General features: G+C 38.4%; 1 protein-coding gene and 1 long non-coding RNA gene across 17 annotated transcripts in view; one reads left to right on the top strand and one right to left on the bottom strand.

Annotated features, from left to right (window-relative positions):
• Positions 1-10588, bottom strand: part of LOC127534434 (tumor necrosis factor receptor superfamily member 14-like) — a 162335-nt gene extending 151747 nt beyond the window's left edge. For 5 of the 16 annotated variants that reach the window (XR_007942605.1, XR_007942604.1, XR_007942608.1 and 2 more), the window contains exons 1-2: positions 10159-10296; positions 4333-4466 (exon numbers count right to left, since the gene is read on the bottom strand). Coding sequence is in view for 4 of the 16 variants with exons in the window: in XM_051949635.1 (XP_051805595.1) it covers positions 229-322; positions 4333-4466; positions 10159-10180 (250 nt within the window). In the remaining 12 variants the exon portion in view is untranslated. Of the gene's footprint in view, positions 1-228; positions 323-4332; positions 4467-10158 lie in introns of all 16 variants that reach the window. The other 11 variants (XR_007942611.1, XR_007942609.1, XR_007942612.1 and 8 more) reach the window with 4 other exon arrangements.
• LOC127534445 (uncharacterized) lies at positions 6473-8499 on the top strand. Its single transcript, XR_007942635.1, has 2 exons — positions 6473-6721; positions 7467-8499. It is a non-coding gene; the product is annotated as an uncharacterized LOC127534445 (long non-coding RNA).
• Positions 10589-23518: the final 12930 nt, after the last annotated feature.

Raw genomic sequence — 23518 nt, forward strand, 5'->3', positions numbered from 1 at the left:
ACAAATGAATTGATTTTGCACTTAATTTAAATTAATATATTTTACTGTTTTGTTAACTGTCATTTGACTGTTTTAATGTGTTGCTTTTTACAATGCAAAGTTCACAAAATAGACATTAATAAATATACAGTCTGTTTACTTTTGTTAAATCATTTTTTTTATTTGTCAGACACATGTTCTAGGACAGGACATCACATGTGATGACCAAAACATCCAGTTGGATCTTACCTGCAGGACACATTGGACAGCATTCATTCCCTAGCTGATATTCTCCTGGATGACATATTAGAGTCTGACCAGTGAAGATTTTCATCACGATGATCTGTGGAGATAAGAAAAGGTTTTTCTATGTCAGTGAAGCCTCAGTTGAAAATGAGACAGAGAAGAAGACCTGAGGTGAGGTGATGATGGTACAGGAAGTTACACACGTGGACAAAATTGTTGGTACCCCTCAGTTAAAGAAGGAAAAACCCACAATTCTCACTGAAATCACTTGAAACTCACAAAAGTAATAATAAATAAAAATTTATTGAAAATTAAATAATCAAAATCAGCCATCACTTTTGAATTGTTGATTAACATAATTATTTAAAAAAACAAACTAATGAAATAGGGCTGGACAAAAATGATGGTACCCATAACTTAATATTTTGTTGCACAACCTTTTGAGGCAATCACTGCAATTAAACGATTTCTGTATTTGTCAATGAGCGTTCTGCAGCTGTCAACAGGTATTTTGGCCCACTCCTCATGAGCAAACAGCTCCAGTTGTCTCAGGTTTGATGGATGTCTTCTCCAAATGGCATGTTTCAGCTCCTTCCACATATGTTCAATGGGATTCAGATCTGGGCTCATAGAAGGCCACTTTAGAATAGTCCAACGCTTTTCTCTCAGCCATTCTTGGGTGTTTTTGGCTGTGTGTTTTGGATCGTTGTCCTGTTGGAAGACCCATGACCTGCGACTGAGACCAAGCTTTCTGACACTAGGTAGCACATTTCTCTCCAGAATGCCTTGATAGTCTTCAGATTTCATCGTACCTTGCACACTTTCAAGACATCTTGTGCCAGATGCAGCAAAGCAGCCCCAAAACATTACTGAGCCTCCTCCATGTTTCACCGTAGGGACAGTGTTCTTTTCTTCGTATGCTTGGTTTTTGAGTCTATGAACATAGAGTTGATGTGCCTTACCAAAAAGCTCCAGTTTGGTCTCATCTGTCCAAAGGACATTCTCCCAGAAGCTTTGTGGCTTGTCAACATGCATTTTTGCAAATTCCAGTCTGGCTTTTTTATGAGTTTTTTTCAGCAGTGGTGTCCTCCTTGGTCGTCTCCCATGAAGTCCACTTTGGCTCAAACAACGACGAATGGTGCGATCTGACACTGATGTACCTTGGCCTTGGAGTTCACCTTTAATTTCTTTGGAGGTTGCTCTGGGCTCTTTGGATACAATTCCAACGATCCGTCTCTTCAATTTGTCATCAATTTTCCTCTTGCGGCCACGTCCAGGGAGGTTGGCTACTGTCCCGTGGGTCTTGAACTTCTGAATAATATGAGCCACTGTTGTCACAGGAACTTCAAGCTGTTTAGAGATGGTCTTATAGCCTTTACCTTTAAGATGTTTGTCTATAATTTTTTTTCGGATGTCCTGGGACAATTCTCTCCTTCGCTTTCTGTTGTCCATGTTCAGTGTGGTACACACCTTTTCCCCAAACAGCAGGGTGACTACTTGTCTCCCTTTAAATAGGCAGACTGACTGATTATGAGTTTGGAAACACCTGTGATGTCAATTAAATGACACACCTGAGTTAATCATGTCACTCTGGTCAAATAGTTTTCAATCTTTTATAGAGGTACCATCATTTTTGTCCAGGCCTGTTTCATTAGTTTGTTTTTTTAAATAATTATGTTAATCAACAATTCAAAAGTGATGGCTGTTTTTGATTATTTAATTTTCAATAAATTTTTATTTATTGTTACTTTTGTGAGTTTCAAGTGATTTCAGTGAGAATTGTGGGTTTTTCCTTCTTTAACTGAGGGGTACCAACAATTTTGTCCACGTGTGTACCTGATATCAGACAGAAATGCCAACTCATTACAATCTCTTTCCATTTTTCCTCACTTTAACTGATCAACTGATCCACCTGAATTAAGCAACATTTAAAGGATAAATCCAGTATTTTTTAAACCTTGGCCTCATTTCTCAACCTTCCCAAGTGTAAAATGATTAAAGGGGAAAAAATGTTTGGGATCAGTCATTTTGTCTGGCAGCTACTGAACAGCTGCAATGTAATCTCATGGGTTATTATGTTTGTGTCAAAGTTGAAGTGCTTGTTTTTGCCATCGACAGGCTCAGATTGTGATTATAAAAATATTACAGATTTGGTTTTCTACACAGACAAATGTGTGTCTAATATATTACAGAAGTCTCGTTCTAAAATCTTGTGCAAAGAGAGAGTTGATTCATCCAGAGTGCAGAAAGTGCAGCATGATGTCAGTTAAAACATGAAAAATATCAATGAACTGTTTATACCCTTTTAAAATTGGGACAATAAAATGACTTTGGGAAGCTTTCACAGACTACTTCAGGGGTGGGACACTGAAACTGTGGTTAGTTGTTCTACAAACACATAAAAACTCTTCTGTCCATACAGAGACCGTCATGTTTGCAGAGAGAATGACTGTAATGATGTCAGAAAGTTGTTCTGGTATCAGTCCACATGAAAGCATGAAAGCATGGCAGGATAACGACAGAAACAATCACTCAGTGAGCCAGTAATGTTTAAAAATGTCCCAGATTGGATTGTAGCTGTTTGGCTTTTATCTGTTCATTTATTTCTACCTCCATAAATCATTTACACCTATAAACATGATCCAATAGAGGACATGTGAGGAAACACTGGTGTTATCCTTTAAGTCAACACAGACACACAGCGAGGCCAACATAGTGGATTTACTGAAGTGAAATCAATTGATATTTAGAAAACATGTTGTCTTCAGTCAGTCTGGTGGATTCAGCTGTCTGGACCCTGAAAACTCCTCCTTGGTTCAATCACAACAGCTTGACATCATCATTAATCCACCAATGGTTCTGATTAAATAAACTGTATTCGTCTCGCAACACGAATTGGAGCTTTTTTTTAAATTGAGAAACTGCTCTTTATTGTCACGATGAGAGACGGAACAACTCAATCAAGTGGATGAACCCAAAGGTAAGAAAATAAATGTTTCTTTTCCATTTCACAAGTTTTTAAGTTTAATATTGCTCTGTCTGGCACCAGCTCTACTCTACTATACAGCTAAGTTGTAATTATAGTCGTGCATAAACCAGCAGCAAATGTACAGTGCAACAAGTCTACCATATTATAGATACGTGCTTGTTTAAAAAGGTATATATATATATATATATATATATATATATATATATATACATATATGTATATATATATATATATATATATATATATATATATATATATACATATATGTATATATATATATATATATATATATATATATATATATATACACACACACACATATATATAGAACAATATAGAACAAACATAAACCGCCTGAAGTATCAAGAGTGTCTGCAACACATCTGTACTGCTGTCTTCCTGTTTGTGTTTAAATCTAAGATACATGATGATGATCTCACCTGAATTATGCAGGTATTGAACGTGCAACAACTGCTCACACATAAGTTATACTTCATAGGAGGAGTTACAGAATGAAACTGTATAAATCAACATACACTTTTAAATGTGTGCAATGACACTGTTGAGATTCAGGAACTATTTTTATAATGTTTATAGGAATTTACTATAAAGTATATAGCACGAACCAAAACCACATTCAGACCACATTTAATGATGACTTATAGAAACACCAGCACCAAGTCTCACACAGTCTGATTCATTCAGTCATATGAGAGTTGCTGAGGTCACATTTGTGTGACAGTTGTCAGCGTGGCTCTGTTAGGGTGGAGTGATGCCAAAATTCACAATATACTGAACTCATCTGAACCTCAAAGGTCAAACAGGTTAAAGTCAGACGTCCTCCTACTTTACTGCACTGCCAGAGATATTTCTGGACCTCAGTCTAACATCACCTTCACCAAACTGTCTCCTCCCACCTCACATGAAGCCTCTCTAATGAACACAACAGCAGCTTCAGTTTCTGATTTGATTCATGTATGTGGAAAATGTAATTACTGCATCAAAGTGACAGAGTCAGAAAGGAAAAGTCAGAAAATAAAGTAAGCTTACAGAAACGTTGGAGAGGAGATGAAACTTGATGAATAAATGACTGATTGTCGAATACAAACTTGTTTTACCAAAAACGTTGCAGGCGTCAAAAGTTTTCTTCTCCAAATCATTTTATGAGGAGGAAAGTTGTAGTTTTTCTTGATCTGAAGACACCACCTCACTGAGAATTGGGATTTGTTGAGTTGTAGCTGCAGGAAAACTTCTGGAAGCAGAAAGAAACTAGAAGTTTTACCAAACTTGGACCATCCGGCAACAAAGATGACCCCTGTGACCTTGAAAATGAGGTCACAGTCACCAAATGTGAACTTGACCTGTGTCTTATTATGGTAGACCTGTGTACCAAATATGGTGAGGCTACATCAATATTTTATGGAGTTATCGCGCGGAAACCAAATTCTTACAGACAAACACGCAAGCGAGCAAGACCATGCAGGTGAAAACAATACCTTCCGGCAAAACGCAGTTTTTGCCGGGCGGTAACCAGATCAAAACTGTTTTAACCAGCAGTGAAACCTGTTTACTGTGGGGAACAGAATCATTCTTAAGCTGCGTAGTACCAGATTTGAGTAGGAAAAGAGTTTAAAGTGTCAACATGCAGCTGCAGAGCTGTTTAGAAGCAGCTTAATGTTCATTTCTCTTTAGTCAGAAATAACAGATCATTGAACCATGACGAGCTGCTCAAAGTTCACTTTATTTTAACTTCTTCTGTTTGTTTCCTCTCAAAGTTCCTTTTCTAACACTGATAGATGTTCAGACGAGCCTAATTCAGGAATAAATCTGAATGTTTCTGGTCACAGAGCAGCGTGTGTTTATTAGACTGATCTCTGGACACAAACTGTTTTTATCAGCTCAGACTTCTGATCTTATGATGGCAGGTTTTAAAACACTGCATTAGGATCAGAGGTCACAAGAGAAGTTAATCTGATTAAAGTTTAACAGAATGTGAACTTCTTTCCAGTCTTCCTCCTCAACTTAACAAACCTGTTTTCCAGCAATAACAGTCTATTATTTAGAAAACTCTGAAACAACTGGTGCCAGTGTTCAAGGTTACCAGTGTGATACATTCACTGAGTCCCTGCTGTCACTAGAATAATCTCAGGATTGTTCTGCTTCATTTCTGTGACACAAGAGGTATTGAAAACAGTCCTGGACTCTCTTTAGACCTCAGTCTGTTCTGCTGATGGAGACACAGAAATATTATAAATTCTCTCTGATGTCTCTGATCTATAAAGTTGTTCAGTTTTCAAGTTACAGGCCTCAGCTGAGTCACATGTCGACAGTAGACGTGTCCTGGGAGACAGGAGACGCCAGGTGTGATTACTCAGCAGGGCACAGCCTCCTGGTCTGCAATCACATAGTATTGCTACCATAACCATAGACTGTGTAATATATGACTTTATATGACTTAATATACAGTCTATCACTTTAACACAACCCCTGCTCGCCTCAGTACTCTCCCCTTGTGGTGAAACTAGGAAATTGCACCTTAGTGACTGGTAAACTGTGGCAACGTCATTTTAAAATGTACCCTTTCTCAGGGAAAAAGGGGAAGTGGGGGTCTCTGATTACAAGGACAAGCTATGGCAGTAAGATTCATAAAATACTTACGTAATTGTGACAATACATTTATAGGTGTCACAGACACAAGAGGTAGACTATTGGATCACATTTTTCACAGTTGTGCAGCTGTTGCTCACTGAATCTGATCTTTTTCACCTTCTAAACTAACCTTACACTTGAGGGGTTAATCAAACTAGTATGGTATATATATATATAAAAACACAACAGACATCTCAACTGGAGCCAAACAGTTTAGTCTCAGATCAAGGTGAGGTTTCTCTGTCTACCGTCGTTCACTGTTTATTTCTGTTTAAAGATTCTTTTCTGGGTTCTTTGCTGTCTTAAAATCAGCTCCACTCTGCAGGTTACAGAGTAAAACAGTCAGATGCTGCAGTTTTCTCTAGTTTTTCTACAGAAACATGTGAACAGCTGATGTGTTTCAGGAAATAATTTCTACACTAAAGTCTGAACACAGGAAATAAGTAAAAGGTGGTCCGTGTATATTTTGGTAATTGGATTTTCCGTTCTAAAGCAGGTATTGAAAAACAAAAAACGAATGGTTATTTGATTTTCGTTTTCAAAGGCAAAAATTAAAATTGAAATACAAGGCGTTTTTCCTTTTCACAATCAAAAATGGATATACGAATTTTAAAAAATGCTTTGATTTTCATTTTTTATTTACAAAAACAAAAAATAAAATAAGTCAGAGACAGAAACGAAATAAGAACCGTTTTTCATTTTCTGAGACCGGAAGTGGTCATCAGCAAGGGTGGTCAGATTGAATCAGAGCCGAGGACTCTCTGTCCCGCCCACATTTACCGGCTTCTGCTGTTTATGGATGCTGCTACCGCTGCTGCGAACAACGTTAGCTTCCAAAAGTGGAGATAAACTCTACAGGTAAGTGTTAAAGTCAACTTTGTAACTAGTTGCACTCTTCTCTACTTCTGGACAATATCACATATAAAGCAGTGAAGTTACTGTAAGTTACCATCAGACTGTAACCTCTGATATAAACTTGTTCTAACATCGTGTTTTAAAGTCGTTCTATAAATCTCAATTTATGTTTCCTAACTTTGTATTTACAATTAGGCTAATCCCGGTTAGTCAGTGTTATCTATTAGGTGTAGCTAAGTGTCCTGAAGGTCACAGCTGATCAATCATAATAGATCAGTCATAGGGAAACTGCTGTTTCGAGGCGCAGTTCATTAATGATCAGCAGATAGAAATTAATCTATGTTAACGTTCCTCCACAGAACTCTGATGAATGTTAATCTCTCAGTTCAATGAATGAAGAACAGTTCAGTTCTGAGTTAATATATCTGTTCTTTGCTTCAGACTCTATTTAACAGCTTCTGTTCATACAACAGTGTACGGTCAGATAACTGTGAAGCTCATGTTAATGCTAATGCTACATTAGAATAAAAATAATAAACTTTATTGTCCATCTAAGGCAGTAAAATACTCTTTGGCCTCAACCAGGAAAACAAACATTTCTATAAGATTAGAAAGTAGGACAAAATACAACACTCTGTTGTGTTTCATTCGTGCCCTGATGTGTTCATTCTGATATTTAAAATTCCAGCAGTTGGACTGAAAGAACCTTGGAGATCTTCTTCTCACTGTTTGTGTCTTTTCCTTCCAGCCTTGGTCTGGATCATTGGGAACATCTGATCTGATGGACTGAGAGCTACAGAGAACATGAACATCCAGCTGTGGTTGTCTGAACAGTCTTCTCTCCATCGCTGTGAGGAAGAGCAGCACTGATGTTCTCCTCATGCTTCCATTAAGAACAATGATGCTGCAGATTAAGCTCCTCTCTTCATAATACAACTTGTCTTGTGACTGTTCAGTTTTTACACTTCACTGTCAGCAACACATTATTTATTTCATCCATTTATTACGTGTTTACACATCTTTACAGTTCACAATTGTTAAATAATGCAGTTTTTAAATGTGCAATGAAGGAAATAATGAAGCTCTTGAGCTGAATGTGTTGATGTTTTAATGCTGCATATCTGCTATAAGTAACATTGTACAGGGTTTCTGCAGATATCAACCAGTCAAATTTAATGCTTTTTAATGCCATTTTTATGCTATACTGTAAAAAATTTCATGCCACGACCATGAACTCAAATTACACGGGTTTGGTTTTTTTGTAAAAGATTATTTTTATATGAAAACCCTACATTTGACTATTTCTGAATCTGGGAACCACCCCTGAACACCAACGGGCTGCAGTCATTCTCTGAAATCCACGTTTTTCAGCCATTTTTGCTGGAATTTGTGTTTCCCCATTTCCCAGCCTGGTCCAGCCTGCCAGCCACTTTAAAAACATGCAGTTTTTAGAAATTGTACCCACCCGGCTGGAACAATTATCTCAATGCTTTGGCATGTTTACGCAGATGCACATACCTGACAAATCGCAGTCTATAAATATATTATTGTCAATTATTTTCTTGAAAACTGCAGAAAGAAATTTTAATGCCACCGAGAATCAAATTTAATGATTTTTAATGCCATTTAAGGCCTTAATTTCTGTAAAATCAACTTAATGACTATTAATGCCCTGCAGAAACCCTGTTGTATTTCTGCTACAGCAGCAGAGATGAAGTTAAAAGTGATAAATAGAATCTGTGAATACTAAGAACAGAGAATAATAAACTGCTGAAAGAGTTGGTCTGTCCTTCTGTCAGTGAAAGTTAAACAGGAAGTGGTTCACTGAGGATGTCGTCCATTCAGTCTCCTTCTTCACAACCAGATGAGGTTTCCCTTCTGTTGGCTTCACTCAGAAGATCCTCACAGTGAACATGAGACACCTGAGATGAAGAGAGATGTCACAGTATCAGCATCAACAGCAGAGGTTCATTTTAAAGTATCCCTGGAAAGATTTCCTATTTCATATAGTTTTCCAAGCACTGAACGACAGAAAGACCTGTAGTCACTTTAGCTTTAGGAGAGGATTTTATTATCCAGCTTATCTGTGCTGCAGTTTAAATGTATTAACTGTAGTGTTCATCATTATTTTGGACATATTCTGGGAGGTTATTTTTCTAATCTGCACTAAGATGTACTACAACATGTGAATCAGTCATTAAACAATGTTACCGACTAGAGAGTAGATTTACTGTTTTCTCCAGTTTAACTTCAGAGACTCAGCAGATATTTAGGATTACTGACAACATAGAACCTTAACCTTACTGTTTGAATCACATTTAGGTTTTCTAAACGTTATATTAATGTGAACCAGCGTCTCCACACAGTTTTATTAACTAAATGTACCACATTACACTAACACGACACACTTCAGCCTTTTCCATGAAACACAATGCAATGCAAACATCGTTAGCTTAATGCTACACGAGGTTTAATCAGGCTACGACTGAGCAGCTCGCTCGGTTAGCATCACTAATTTATATTAAAGCTAATATTTACTGGATGCTAACTCTCTTCTCTTGTCAATACACAAAGAAATAAACTCCACCAACATCTGGACTGCATGGCACACATTATATCTGACTCGAAAGTTGCATATGAAGTGCATTAAAAGCGGCACTGATAAGAAAATAAACATTTTGCCTACTTACCGAACTTTCAGTGTCTGCTTGTAGAATCAGCCGAAGGTAGCAAAATGGTTAAAACAAGCCAACAGGCAGGAAAAGTGTCTGTGGAAAAGGTTCTGCTTCTTCACCGATAAACCACCAGTGACCATATCAGAATTAATCCTCCAGACTGTCAGTCATTCCAGACGAACTGTCAATCAGGTAACCACGCCCCCTTGCGTCGCAAAACTTAATAAATAAAAAAAAATCGATATTGATTTATTTTAAGATCGGCCACTTGATCTTTCATTTTGACCATGAAAACAAACAAAAAAAACCCCATTTATTTACAGTCTATGCACCGTACTTTGTTTGGCTCCACCCTTGCTGATGACCACTTCCGGTCTCAGAAAACGAAAAAATTGACCTTTTTTCGTTTCTGTCTCTGACTTATTTTAGTTTTTGTTTTTGTAAATAAAAAATGAAAATCAAAGCATTTTTTAAAATTCGTATATCCATTTTTGATCGTGAAAAGGAAAAACGCCTTGTATTTCAATTTTAATTTTTGCCTTTGAAAACGAAAATCAAATAACCACTCGTTTTTTGTTTTTCAATACCTGCTTTAGAACGGAAAATCCAATTACCAAAATATACACGGACCGTAAAACCACATTCTGCTGTAGTTTTCTGCACAAACGGAAACACCGAGAAGTTCTACCGACATTATAACAACATACAAAATACTGATTATAGATGCGTTAACAAAGAACATTCGGACCAATTCAGGACTCTTACCGTCAATGAAACAAAACATCATAATGTGGCTGTGAGTAGTTCAAGGACCATCAGAAATTCTTACATTAAATTTGAAATAAGAAAATAGCCTCTATGACAGTTAGACAACATATTCAACCAGGAGCAATGGTTGAACTGAAAGGCTGGAAATCCCCGCCCTGTCTACATTCCTACCACTGATTGTGAAACCACTCACACAAGAGGACTGTCTCAGCGTTATGTAAAGAAAAAGAAAGCATCATACTCTTCATATATATTTGCTGAGACTTTTTAAAAAAGATCTTTGACAATTGCATTCAAAATTACAACAGTTTGCATTAGTGTCTTTGAGGGTTGACAACTTCTAATGAAGTTATGGTCAACCAGGCCCAGGGTGGCTAATCAGGAGGATCGGGGCAATGGAGGCGAGGTTCAGTGTTCACTATTTATCTTTTCTTTTTTGTTTTTGGAACGGTGTTTACTCTACGGTGGTAAGCTGCTACCACTGTCCCTGGACCGCCTCCGCCTCCACTGGCAGCTCTTCTTTTTATTTTTATTTTTTTTTATTTTATTTTTTTACCAACAAATGAGAACGATGAAACGGTTACATTAATTGTCAAATCTATGAATTGTGTGGCATTGTAACATAACATTTTATCTTTTAAATAATAGTATGATGTGACACCACATAACTGGGAAACTCTGTCTTGTGAACATTAATATTATTTGATAGTGGGAAAAATTACATTCTGATGTTGTAAAGAATAGTGCTGCAGATTTATCCTTTAACTGATGTTCTCATATTTAGGAAATCTAAGTTGTGATGGAACTGTTTCCTTGCAGAGGAAAAAGACATGATAGTGTTATTAAAAAGTTATTAGAAAGTGCACATTTTATTTCATCTTTTAAATTTAATATTGGTATTTTCTTATTTCATTTTTAAGGTTTGGACATCTGAGCACTTATTTGAACAGAATACAGATTCTGATATTGTTGAAAAGGATGTGTTTAAAGAATAATGTTGGAGATGTGCACTCATGTAGAAATAAATCCACATTTTGAAGCAACCATTACTTGCACTGAACTGGAAGTATTTTAGAAAATACACTGAATTACAAAGCTTTACAGAAAAATGCGCTATTGCAGACTTAACATGTGAGCTTATTATTATGATTGTAATAATAGGTTGTGATCTAAAGTGGGTCAGTCTGAGGCATGAAGCTCCAGGGATGAAAATGAGTCCCACTCTGGCCCTGTGTTCAACCAATAAAGTACATAACGTTACAGGAATTAACTTTATATCGACAATCAAAATTTGAAACTGTCCAGGTTTGTTCAGATAAAGGAGGAGGCTTGAAATCCTGAAGTCAAAGTGAAGAGAAATGAAGTTTTGGAGCCAGTTTATTAAGTTACTACAACTTGAATTAGGTTTGAAATCACAGCAGTTTTAATTTAAATATTAAGTTGATGCAATCACCAACTTTACTGTGTGAATTCAGCTCATCAAAAATAATGTTTACAGCCTAGAAGGCTGTGTTGAAATCTGTGAATTACTTTTTGGTTATCTCCCCACCATGTATTTAAGTAGACTGCAGGAAGAGATACCTTTATTACTGTTACAGACTGCATAAACCACACACCAACAGACTTTGGATCTGAGTTTAAAGGTATTTTACTGTCACTTTCAGTCTTACTCATTATAAAAGCAGTTTCTGTCTTCAGTGAAATTCAGTCTTCTCTGACTAACAGCTCAAAGTGTCTGCTGTCAATTACACTGGTCAACAACAAAAAAATTGTCTAAGGTTTGAAAGCTGTTTTAAGATAATTTTGGGGTGCAGAATTCAAATATAACATTAGTTTTGCTCTATCAGGTCAACTTTTTAAACTATGACCATTTGTTGTTTTTCACCTTTTCATTATATATACGCGTATGATTGCTTTATTGTTTACGCATCTACAACTTACAATCACTATATTTTTGGTGTATATCTCTATTGTATGTTGTTTTGGATTATACCCAGTTTTTGTTTCTTGAAATATCTTCAGTAAATTACTTATTTTTATTCTTTGCACATAGGTGAATACCATGGCTTCTCGCAGAAGAGCTTGCAAAAATCAACCTGATGTATTCTGCTACATCTGTGGTGAATACACATTGGCACCTAACAGGAACTCTGTTACAAGCTTCATAAAGCGTGCCTATAATGCCTATTTTGGTATAAAGCTTGGTGACCAGGATAAAGCCTGGGCCCCACATATGGTGTGCAAAGCATGTACTGAGTATCTGCGTCAATGGACAAAGGGCAAGAAGAGTTGTCTAAAGTTTGGAGTTCCCATGGTTTGGAGAGAACCAGCAAACCATGTCACTGACTGCTACTTCTGTGCTGTAGATGTAACTGGGATTAACAGAAAGAACAGGGGCAGCCTTACATATCCTGATCTTCAATCAGCACGTCGTCCTGTAGCTCACTGTGATGAAATCCCAGTACCTGTCTTTGGAGAGCTTCCAGATATTAGTGAGGGAGACCATGAAGATCAGGAGGATCAGGTGTTTCTTGATGATGATGCTCCACATCCTTTCACACAAATAGAGCCAAATGATCTGGGGCGGCTGTGGCTCAGGGGTGGCTGTGGCTCAGGTGGTAGAGTGGGTCGTCCAATGATCGAAGGGTTGGTGGTTCAATTCCTGCTCTCGCCTAGTCATGTGTTGTTGTGTCCTTGGGCAAGACACTTAACCCACCTTGCCTCCAGTGCTCTTCACTGGTGTAAGAATGCTTGTGAATGTTGGTGGTGGTTGGAGGGGCCGTAGGCGTGGATTGGCAGCCATGCTTCCATCCGCCCCAGAGTGTGAATGTGTGAGCGTATGGTTGAATGGAAGCAATTGTTGTGTAAGCGCTTTGAGTAGTAAAGCGCTATATAAGAGCAAGTCCATTCATTCATCTAGTTCGTGATCTAAGCTTGTCCAAGTCCTCTACTGAGCTTTTGGCTTCCCGACTGAAGGAAAAGAATCTTCTTGCAGACAGTACTCGCATAACATTTTACAGAAACAGACACCAGGAATACCTCTGTTTTTTTCTCTGAGGAGAATGATTTGGTGCATTGTTCAGACATTGCGGGTCTCCTGCACAAGCTAGGGGTGCCAAAGTATGACCCCACAGATTGGAGACTGTTCATTGATAGTAAGCGATCTCTCAAATGTGTTCTGCTGCACAATGGTAACAAATTTGCATCTGTGCCTCTTGCTCACTCAACTACACTGAAGGAGAAATATGATGCTGTGAAGTATGTGCTGGAAAAAAGTCTCTATGATCAGCATACTTGGGTCATTTGTATAGCTTCAAAACCTGACCTGATAGAGTAAAACGGATGTCATTTTCGGATCCCCCTAAATCAGTTAAAAAACTCTAGACAATTTTTCAAAAAAAATTTTTTTGTTACCCAGTGTTATAGAACACATTTGTGCACATTGATGATGCTGAATTCAGAACTTCACGGTTTGCTGTTAAAGTGTCCAGTGTGTCTCACATGTGATGTAAAAAAATAAAGAAAACATTTCCTATGAATTTCTTTGTAATGTCCCAAATATGTATAAATGTTTCAGAATAGAATATATACTTCATTGATCCTCACTAGGAAATTATTTGTAACAGCAGTATTTGACACACAGACAACCCACAACAACAACAACAACACATACCTTGTGAGTCACACCCATGCTAACTAGACCAGAGGAAACCAACAGTGATGAGGGCTCCTCCCTATGCTCTAATGTTTGGATCACATTGCAGGCGGTGGTTGTTTTTACTAAAACTGGAACATCCAGGGGGGTATTCCACGAAGCTGGCTTAGGTCTAAGCCTGGCTTATTTCGGTCAACTTCGCTAACTTTAGTGGGAGTTTAGTTCCGCCAACAAGGCTTAGGGCTTGCCTGGCTTGGTAACCATGGTAACTCAGCCAGAGCGACAAGCCTGGTCTGGGGCTGGCTAACAGTCAAGCTTACTTTAGCCCCATGTCAGAGAAGGTTCTGACGAGCTTCAGAAAGACGCCTGTGAACCGCATGTTACACATTAAATTCATCTTGATCTGTAATCAATGATGTTCTTGTTCGGTGACATACACTGAGACCTTTTTTAAATTTTCTTATTTAAATAACGCCGGAATAACTGTGAATCAAACTATATCATATTACACTACACATTTTGTCAAAGTGTGCAACTGTAGCTTAGTGGTTAGAGTGTAGTTAAGTAGCTTAAATGTGATTTCACTTTTCATTGCGCCATGGGTTCGAATCCACCAGCGGTAAATACTTGGAAATATCTGATTTTCTTTCTTCTTTCACCCTCAAAGTGCAGTCAACACGTAACAGGAATAGGCACAGATTGTCTTAAAATAAGCAGGACACAACAGCCACCGTTTTCCATAAAGAATACCTTCCTTTTACCAGCGGTCCAATCTGATCATGATGATAATGCAAAGGTGATGCCAAATGATGAGATAACTATTTTGTGTACAAGCTCATTTGTGTCTTCTCCCTTATTTAAATGTAGGGCACAGTAGTACTATCATCTCTAATAAAAATGACATCTCCTCTATAGGCCTACATGTTTTTTTCTGCTTTTTCATTCAAAGTTTGAGTGTTTGATGAAACATCTCCACATGAAGTTGCCCCTTTTTTCCAAAGTATTCCTACTTTGGTTTTAGGTGCTACCTGCTGCTTTATTCATCTATGGTGGATATATATTTGTCAAATCAAGAACATGAATTAGGCCTACCAGAGTAAAAAGTGAAAACCACCATCACATTATACAAAACCAGGCTATGTTGTAGCCTCTTTCTCTCATATATGTGTGTGTATATATATATATATATGTATATATGTTTATACACACATAAAAAATGTCTTCAATGGGTTTTGAAAAGCTTTATTTCATCAAGATTGATCTCCTCTGGGCCACAGTAGTGTGACAAACTTCAGGATGAGGAAAAAAACAGTCATCAACCACTGCAGTTGTGGGTTATCCCTGATCTGTGTCAAAAACTTGCCCTCTGAAAATTAAATTTTCAGACGTGTGCGTGTGTACGCTCAGACTAAGTGCTTCATTAAAAAGAAAAACACTTACGCATTTAAACGGTCGGCAATGCTTTGCCAGGCAGCGTCTCGAGCTTTATTTATCGCAACCGTGTTGCCTTTTATTGTGATAATCTCCCTGTAGTCCTCGTACAACTCCGTGAGAAGTTTCTGCTCCGCCGAAGAGAAAGTCTTCGCTCTGTTTTTAGACATAATGACTGAATCCCAAACCGCCCCCTACACACTATCCCTACACACTACCCCTCCGTTTGCGTGTTCCCGTGGAGGGTCCTCCATATTAAGGGCCGTCCCAAAGCCTAAATCATCATTTCGACGATCGACACCTCTGGGCTTTTTATCTCCCCCGGACGTGCGCTCAGCCACAGCTTGGATCAGCCTGGCTTGAATAAGCGTCTCTGAAAAACAACTGAGCCGTTCGTGGAACTACTTGCAGCTGAGATTAAAGTTGCCGCTTGTTCAAGCCACGCTTACCGGCGTAAGCCCAGCCTGTTTTAGCCAGCTTCGTGGAATACCCCCCAGTTCTATTCACTGTGCACCAACGATTAGAATAAGATGCAAGGCAACCTAAAAGCTTCTGCAGCATCATTGTCATGGTTACAGCCAGTCAGAGTTTTAATTTCATTTCTTGTTTTACTGCTCTGGTTTAGTTTGTTCATTTGTTTTTGTAACTGTTTTACCATCTTTGCTTTTTATATTGTTATTGTTGTCCAAGTTTTGTATTTGTTTGATTACATCTTTAATTTCATTGCTGTGGTACACTTTTTAAAAAAGGCCTAATAAACATTTTAAATAATATTTATTTAAATATACCTAACAAAATGAACACACACACACTATTATAAATTAGTATTTTAAAATGGTATTTAATAGACAATAAAATAGAAAAATATTATATAGGCAATGTATGGTATATAATGTACAATTATACATTTGTAGAATCAAATTGTGTTAATAGAAAATTAGTTCACATACAGTGCATGGTACAACATATACACACGTGGACAAAATTGTTGGTACCCCTCAGTTAAAGAAGGAAAAACCCACAATTCTCACTGAAATCACTTGAAACTCACAAAAGTAACAATAAATAAAAATTTATTGAAAATTAAATAATCAAAATCAGCCATCACTTTTGAATTGTTGATTAACATAATTATTTAAAAAAAAAAAAACTAATGAAATAGGGCTGGACAAAAATGATGGTACCCATAACTTAATATTTTGTTGCACAACCTTTTGAGGCAATCACTGCAATTAAACGATTTCTGTATTTGTCAATGAGCGTTCTGCAGCTGTCAACAGGTATTTTGGCCCACTCCTCATGAACAAACAGCTCCAGTTGTCTCAGGTTTGATGGGTGTCTTCTCCAAATGGCATGTTTCAGCTCCTTCCACATATGTTCAATGGGATTCAGATCTGGGCTCATAGAAGGCCACTTTAGAATAGTCCAACGCTTTTCTCTCAGCCATTCTTGGGTGTTTTTGGCTGTGTGTTTTGGATCGTTGTCCTGTTGGAAGACCCATGACCTGCGACTGAGACCAAGCTTTCTGACACGAGGCAGCACATTTCTCTCCAGAATGCCTTGATAGTCTTCAGATTTCATCGTACCTTGCACACTTTCAAGACACCCTGTGCCAGATGCAGCAAAGCAGCCCCAAAACATTACTGAGCCTCCTCCATGTTTCACCGTAGGGACAGTGTTCTTTTCTTCGTATGCTTGGTTTTTGAGTCTATGAACATAGAGTTGATGTGCCTTACCAAAAAGCTCCAGTTTGGTCTCATCTGTCCAAAGGACATTCTCCCAGAAGCTTTGTGGCTTGTCAACATGCATTTTTGCAAATTCCAGTCTCGCTTTTTTATGAGTTTTTTTCAGCAGTGGTGTCCTCCTTGGTCGTCTCCCATGAAGTCCACTTTGGCTCAAACAACGACGAATGGTGCGATCTGACACTGATGTACCTTGGCCTTGGAGTTCACCTTTAATTTCTTTGGAGGTTGCTCTGGGCTCTTTGGATACAATTCCAACGATCCGTCTCTTCAATTTGTCATCAATTTTCCTCTTGCGGCCACGTCCAGGGAGGTTGGCTACTGTCCCGTGGGTCTTGAACTTCTGAATAATATGAGCCACTGTTGTCACAGGAACTTCAAGCTGTTTAGAGATGGTCTTATAGCCTTTACCTTTAAGATGTTTGTCTATAATTTTTTTTCGGATGTCCTGGGACAATTCTCTCCTTCGCTTTCTGTTGTCCATGTTCAGTGTGGTACACACCTTTTCACCAAACAGCAGAGTGACTACTTGTCTCCCTTTAAATAGGCAGACTGACTGATTATGAGTTTGGAAACACCTGTGATGTCAATTAAATGACACACCTGAGTTAATCATGTCACTCTGGTCAAATAGTTTTCAATCTTTTATGGAGGTACCATCATTTTTGTCCAGGCCTGTTTCATTAGTTTGTTTTTTAAAATAATTATGTTAATCAACAATTCAAAAGTAATGGCTGTTTTTGATTATTTAATTTTCAATAAATTTTTATTTATTGTTACTTTTGTGAGTTTCAAGTGATTTCAGTGAGAATTGTGAGTTTTTCCTTCTTTAACTGAGGGGTACCAACAATTTTGTCCACGTGTGTATGATTATGAATTTGTTTTAAAATTACATTTAACAGAAATTAAGATAGAAAATTATTTATAGACAGTATACAGTATATAATATATAATTATAAATTAGTATTTTAAAATGGTATTAATAGAAAATAAAATAGAAAATTATTTATTAGACAGTGTAATGTACAATTGTAAATGTTTACTTTAAAATGGAAACTAAAATAGAAAAATATTTTACTGAACTAACGGGTTTAAACATAGACATAATAAAGAATAGACGCCGCATTGACCGCTACTGCCTACTGGGGCTGACGGGACATGGGGCCGCCATCTTGGTCCGGTCACCCGCTCCACTCAGTGCTGTTTGACAGCGGATTTAATCCATCTTAACTCTGAATATTAAACTGATTTTCACTTGTTTTTTATTTTTATTTTTTGCTGCAAACGTCATACATGTAGCTATGATACAGGACAAATGGTTTGGCGTATTTTAATATCCATAGCGGGAATAATAGATTATGCACTGTCTGCAAAATACCTGTCTACAGTCAAGCTTAATATCAGAATATTCTATTACCTGTTATTATTATTATTAGCATCATCATCATCTATTATTTCCGCTATGAATATTAAAATACGCCGAACCATTTGTCCTGTATCATAGCTACATGTATGACGTTTGCGGCAAAAAATAAAAATAAAAAACGAGTGAAAATCAGTTTAATATTCAGAGTTAAGATGGATTAAATGCGCTGTCAAACAGCGCTGAGTGGAGCGGATGACCGGACCAAGATGGCGGCCGCATTTCTCGCTGCACAGCACCCCGAGCGGCGTCTACTCTTTATTATGTCTATGGGTTTAAACGTCCCTCAGACACTGTATTAGACGGTGGTGGTGTGTTTTTCACACAGCTCCTTCTTGGTAAGCTCCACACAGCAGCTACCACAGTTCTAACCTATGGTTCTAACGTAACTTTTACGTCCAAGCTAACGTTAGCTTAGCTCTGCTGTGCTGTGGGAGCCGCCTAAACACTGGAACTTTTGTAATTATTTCAGCGGGGTGCGTCGCTGCCTTCACCGTACCAGGGCTGTGTTGTCGGGTAAAAGAGTACCGTACCACACCAGACAGCTAACGCACCCCGATGTGCCCAGAAGGTACAAACAAAACTGAACAGAGCAAAAACAAAAGTACAGCTCCACCTCCATTCTGTCATGAACGTCTTGTTGTTTTTTGACAAAGCCACTCCCATCATGCTTGAAAGGAAAGCCGTTATGAAACACAAACATGTCTGCTGGAAACAAACTACGTATGCAGACAGACAGTTCTGGCAGTAATGAATGCTTCTTGGTAGACGAATATGTCATAAAAAAGCACAGGAGAACTCCTTCCATTTCAATATGATTGCTTGCACAGTGCTCCTTGAGATGTTTAAAGCTTGGGAAATCTTTTTGTATCCAAATCCGGCTTTAAACTTCTCCACAACAGTATCTCAGACCTGCCTGGTGTGTTCCTTGGTCTTCATGATGCTCTCTGCACTTTAAACAGAACCCTGAGACTATCACAGAGCAGGTGCGTTTATACGGAGACTTGATTACACACAGGTGGATTCTATTTATCATCATCAGTCATTTAGGACAACATTGGATCATTCAGAGATCCTCACTGAACTTGGAGTGAGTTTGCTGCACTGAAAGTAAAGGGGCCGAATAATATTGCACACCCCACTTTTCAGTTTTTTATTTGTTAAAAAAGTATAAAATATCCAATAAATTTCATTCCACTTCACGATTGTGTCCCAATTGTTGTTGATTCTTGACAAAAAATTAAAATTTTATATCTTTATGTTTGAAGCCTGAAATGTGGCGAAAGGTTGAAAAGTTCAAGGGGGCCGAATACTTTCACAAGGCACTGTAAATAGTCTAATAATGACCTAACTCATAGTCACATATCTATATGTTAGAAAAAATATAAAAAATTCAAAAACATTTGCACAGCATATACCTCATAAGTTTAAATATTAATTAATAAGAATTACTGAGAATTGAAAAGCCTGATCGCAGCTGCTAGGAAGGACTTCCTGCTGCGGTCATACCGACATCAAGGGGGAATTTGTCTGAGGATGAAGGCGCTGTCTCTAAATGCCTCCAGACTGTGTAGTGTGTGAGAAGCATTGTTCATAATAGAGTTCAGTTTCCTGAACATTCTCACTTCAGCCACCTGTTGGGCTAATTCCAGCTCAACACCAATTGTGGAGGTCGCCTTCTTGATCAGCTTATTCTGCTGGTTTCTGTCCCTGGAGTGAGCCCCTCCCCCCAACACACAACCCCAAAGAACAAAGCACTGGCCACTACAGTCTGGTAAAATGAGACACATGAGTGAATAGAAGAGGCCTGCTGATGTTAAAAGACCTTAACCTTTACAGGAAGTGAAGTCTGCTTTGGTCCTTCTTGTACACTGCCTCCATGTATCTGGACCAGTCCATCTTATCATCCAGCTGCACTCTCAGGTACCTACAGCTGGAGACAACCTCCACCTCCTTGCCAACAATGGTGACCGGTTCCAGTGTGGACTTCTTCCTCCTGAAGTCAATCATCATTTCCTTGGTTTTAGAGATGTTCAGTAGAAGGTGGTTGAGGTTACACCAGTCAATAAAGTCCCTGATCATGTCCTTGTACTCCTCCTCACGTCCTTCTCTGATACAACCAACAACCGCAGAGTTGTCAGAATATTTCTGAAGAAAGCAGCTGTCTGAGTTGTACCGGAGGTCAGATGTTTGTAATGTGATGATGCATGGGGACAGGAACGTTCCTTGTGGGGCCCCTGTGCTGTAGAGGATTTTGTTGGACCCACAGTTCTGTAGTTGTACATACTGTGATCTGCAGGTCAGATAGTCCATGACTCAGGAGACCAGTGCTGACTCCACCTGCATCATCCTCATCTTCTCACCAAGCAGCACCGGCTCAATAGTATTGAAGGCACTTGAAAAATAAAAAACATGATCCTCACAGTCGCATGTACAGTCTCATTTTATTATGTCAAATAACTCTAGTGGACATTTGAATTTTGTGAATTTACCATCAGTAGAATTTTCACAACAATTAACGCATGCTGTAGATTGTTTTGGGGAAAAACTGTCTCATTACATTTATTTACTCGTTAAAAAAATCCAAAAGTTCATGCGCTAAGTTGGATGTAAGGAAAGCAGTTAAGTTTGAATTTAAAAAATGCATAAATATAAAACTAAATAAATATACCTTTAAATTATAAGAAAAAATTTTAAATGAATATTATGGACATAGACTTTTATATAAAGAGCTGCAAGTTTAATTACAGATAGTTGTTACCATTTTACCTAAATTTGTTCGGAAGTTAACGAAACAGGGAAAATATATTATGTAAATAAAGTAGTATATTTTCTGTCAAAAATAAGCAATATATATTTTAAAAATAGAAATAAATGTATTTTGGGAATTTTGTAATAACACAAAAAATATTTGTTGAATTGTTAATTTATAGATAATGTCTGTAATTTTACAGACATTTCTTTGCAATTGTAAAAATAAAAGAAAACAATTGTAAAATTCTGAATTATTTTTCATAAAAGTATTGTCAAGTAAGATGCAGATGTTGAGGTCTCAGAGAGGACTCAGGCTCATTACAGCTCTAAGGTAACAAAGGTTTTGAAGCAGACAAATAAAGATCTTAAGAAGAAACATTATAAGTTAACCATATGATTGTGCTTGCTAAAATACACATATATTTTTTGAAGTGTTGATTTGATTGAAGTAATGACTCAGATGATTTATTATGTTCAGATTGAGAAGAATGATTTAAGAAGTGATTCTGTGTGAAGTAATCCTTGTTTAGGCTCTGTGTGTGCGTACAGGCCTCATAGGCTTGTGTGTCCAGGCCTTAAGAAAGCAGAAGTGAGAATGGCAGAAGTCCCCTTAGAAATGAGGAACTTGGAGTTTCCACAGGATGACAGGATGGGCTGAGGCCTATTTGCAGAACATTGTCATAGCAACTGAGTGTGTGTTAAATGTATTTGCTGTAAAACACATGATTCTATGCAACTGTTGTGTGTGTAACAGGAAAAAGGTTGAGTCTTAAGACCTATGAGTCAAGGATATGGGCGTACCAAGAGGTAGAACTGTGTGTAAAACGGTGTATGTGTTTGTAAGAGAGAGAGAAAGTATAAAAAGGGAAGTGCAGAGACATTTGTGGGGAGTTGTTCGCCGGAGCCGTCAGAAGAACAGCAAAGGGAACTTGGCCAGAGTTCTGAAGAATCTTCACCTTCCTCTCTTGCCCGAGAGACGGGAAGACGACGCGGGACTTAGGCTCCAGAGATCGCTGAGGACATCGTTGGAAGCAAAGTCTTTTTCTGACTTTGTTCAACAAGCGAAGACCACACTCTGCCAAACGGAGAGTCCTAAGAGGTTCTGAAGTTATCCAGAAGAAACCCATAGAGGGAAGATCCGACTACACCCGAAGAGGCAAAGGAGGCAACAGCACCGGGCTGTTCCCCTCCCCGGGGCTGGGAGACCAGTGACCCACTACAGCCTGACCAGACGAGGGTTTTCCATCACCACCATACCACAGAGAAGACAGCTGGGGCGTAAGCACTAACGTTCCAGCCAATTCCAGAAGATAACTGCCAGACCACGATTGGCTTACAGGACTCCTCCGCTCCCCCCTGCCGAGGGATAAGATCCTTTTGTCCACAAAGAAGACATCGTACCGAGTCCTCCGGACAACTGAGTGCTTTTCCCAGACGCAAGACAAGACCGAGTGATACGGTAGTGGCCACGCTGTTCGCTCTCTCTCCTAAATTTAATAATTAGAGAAGATTGTCAGGTACGCTCAATTTATTTACTTTAGTCTCATTTTTAATCAGAAATAATTAATTGTTTTAATCATGAATTGATGCTGTGCTCTTGCTAAAGTTTGCTTAATAAAAAGCTGTATTGCATTTAAAGAGAAGCCTAATGAAATTATTATAAATCACTGAAAATCTGCATAGTGGTAAAAAGTTAAGTTGATTGTGTGCATTCAATCCAATGGTTCTTACAGGTTACTCAGTCCAAATTGAGAATGTTTAAACATTACCCCTGAGGTTAGTTCTTTCCAAACCTCTAAAACGAACCCAGGAATAGCACCAAGTGCAGGCAAGTCCTTAGAGAGAAGCTGACCGAAAACGGACGTGAATGATAAATTAATTCTACTACTTAGAAAGGCTGCTCAGTGGGATAGCATTTATCAGATAAGAGGGGTGAGACGTTCGGATGCAAGGCAGTTAGAACCTGGGCGAGTATCTCTCAATTCCAGCTTAATTTATTCTGCTGAAACCTGTTAGGTGAAATACTAAATAGGCAGATAGAATCTAACCCTTTAAACGGAGAGCTGGACCAATTTTAACCTGAGGCAAGGGTTGAAAAAGGCTAGACTGGCGAACATGGCGTCCCTGGGTGGGCACGAGTGAAGAAAAAGTGTCCAAAAAGAAGATTCTGAGGGTCCGGCACCGACACCTAGAATCAACCGCCAGAACCTTTCAGTGGAAACTGGGGAAGAGAGGGCCAATCTCTTCTGACCGAGGGTCCACGCTGCGGAGATCGGGGAAGAAAAAGACGAGACCTTCTGACCGAGGATCCACAGCACGGGTGATCAGCCGACAGAGAGACTCGGGATCATC

The sequence above is a fragment of the Acanthochromis polyacanthus genome, chromosome 6 (genome assembly GCF_021347895.1).
Source record: "Acanthochromis polyacanthus isolate Apoly-LR-REF ecotype Palm Island chromosome 6, KAUST_Apoly_ChrSc, whole genome shotgun sequence".
Classification (NCBI taxonomy): Eukaryota; Metazoa; Chordata; class Actinopteri; family Pomacentridae; genus Acanthochromis; species Acanthochromis polyacanthus.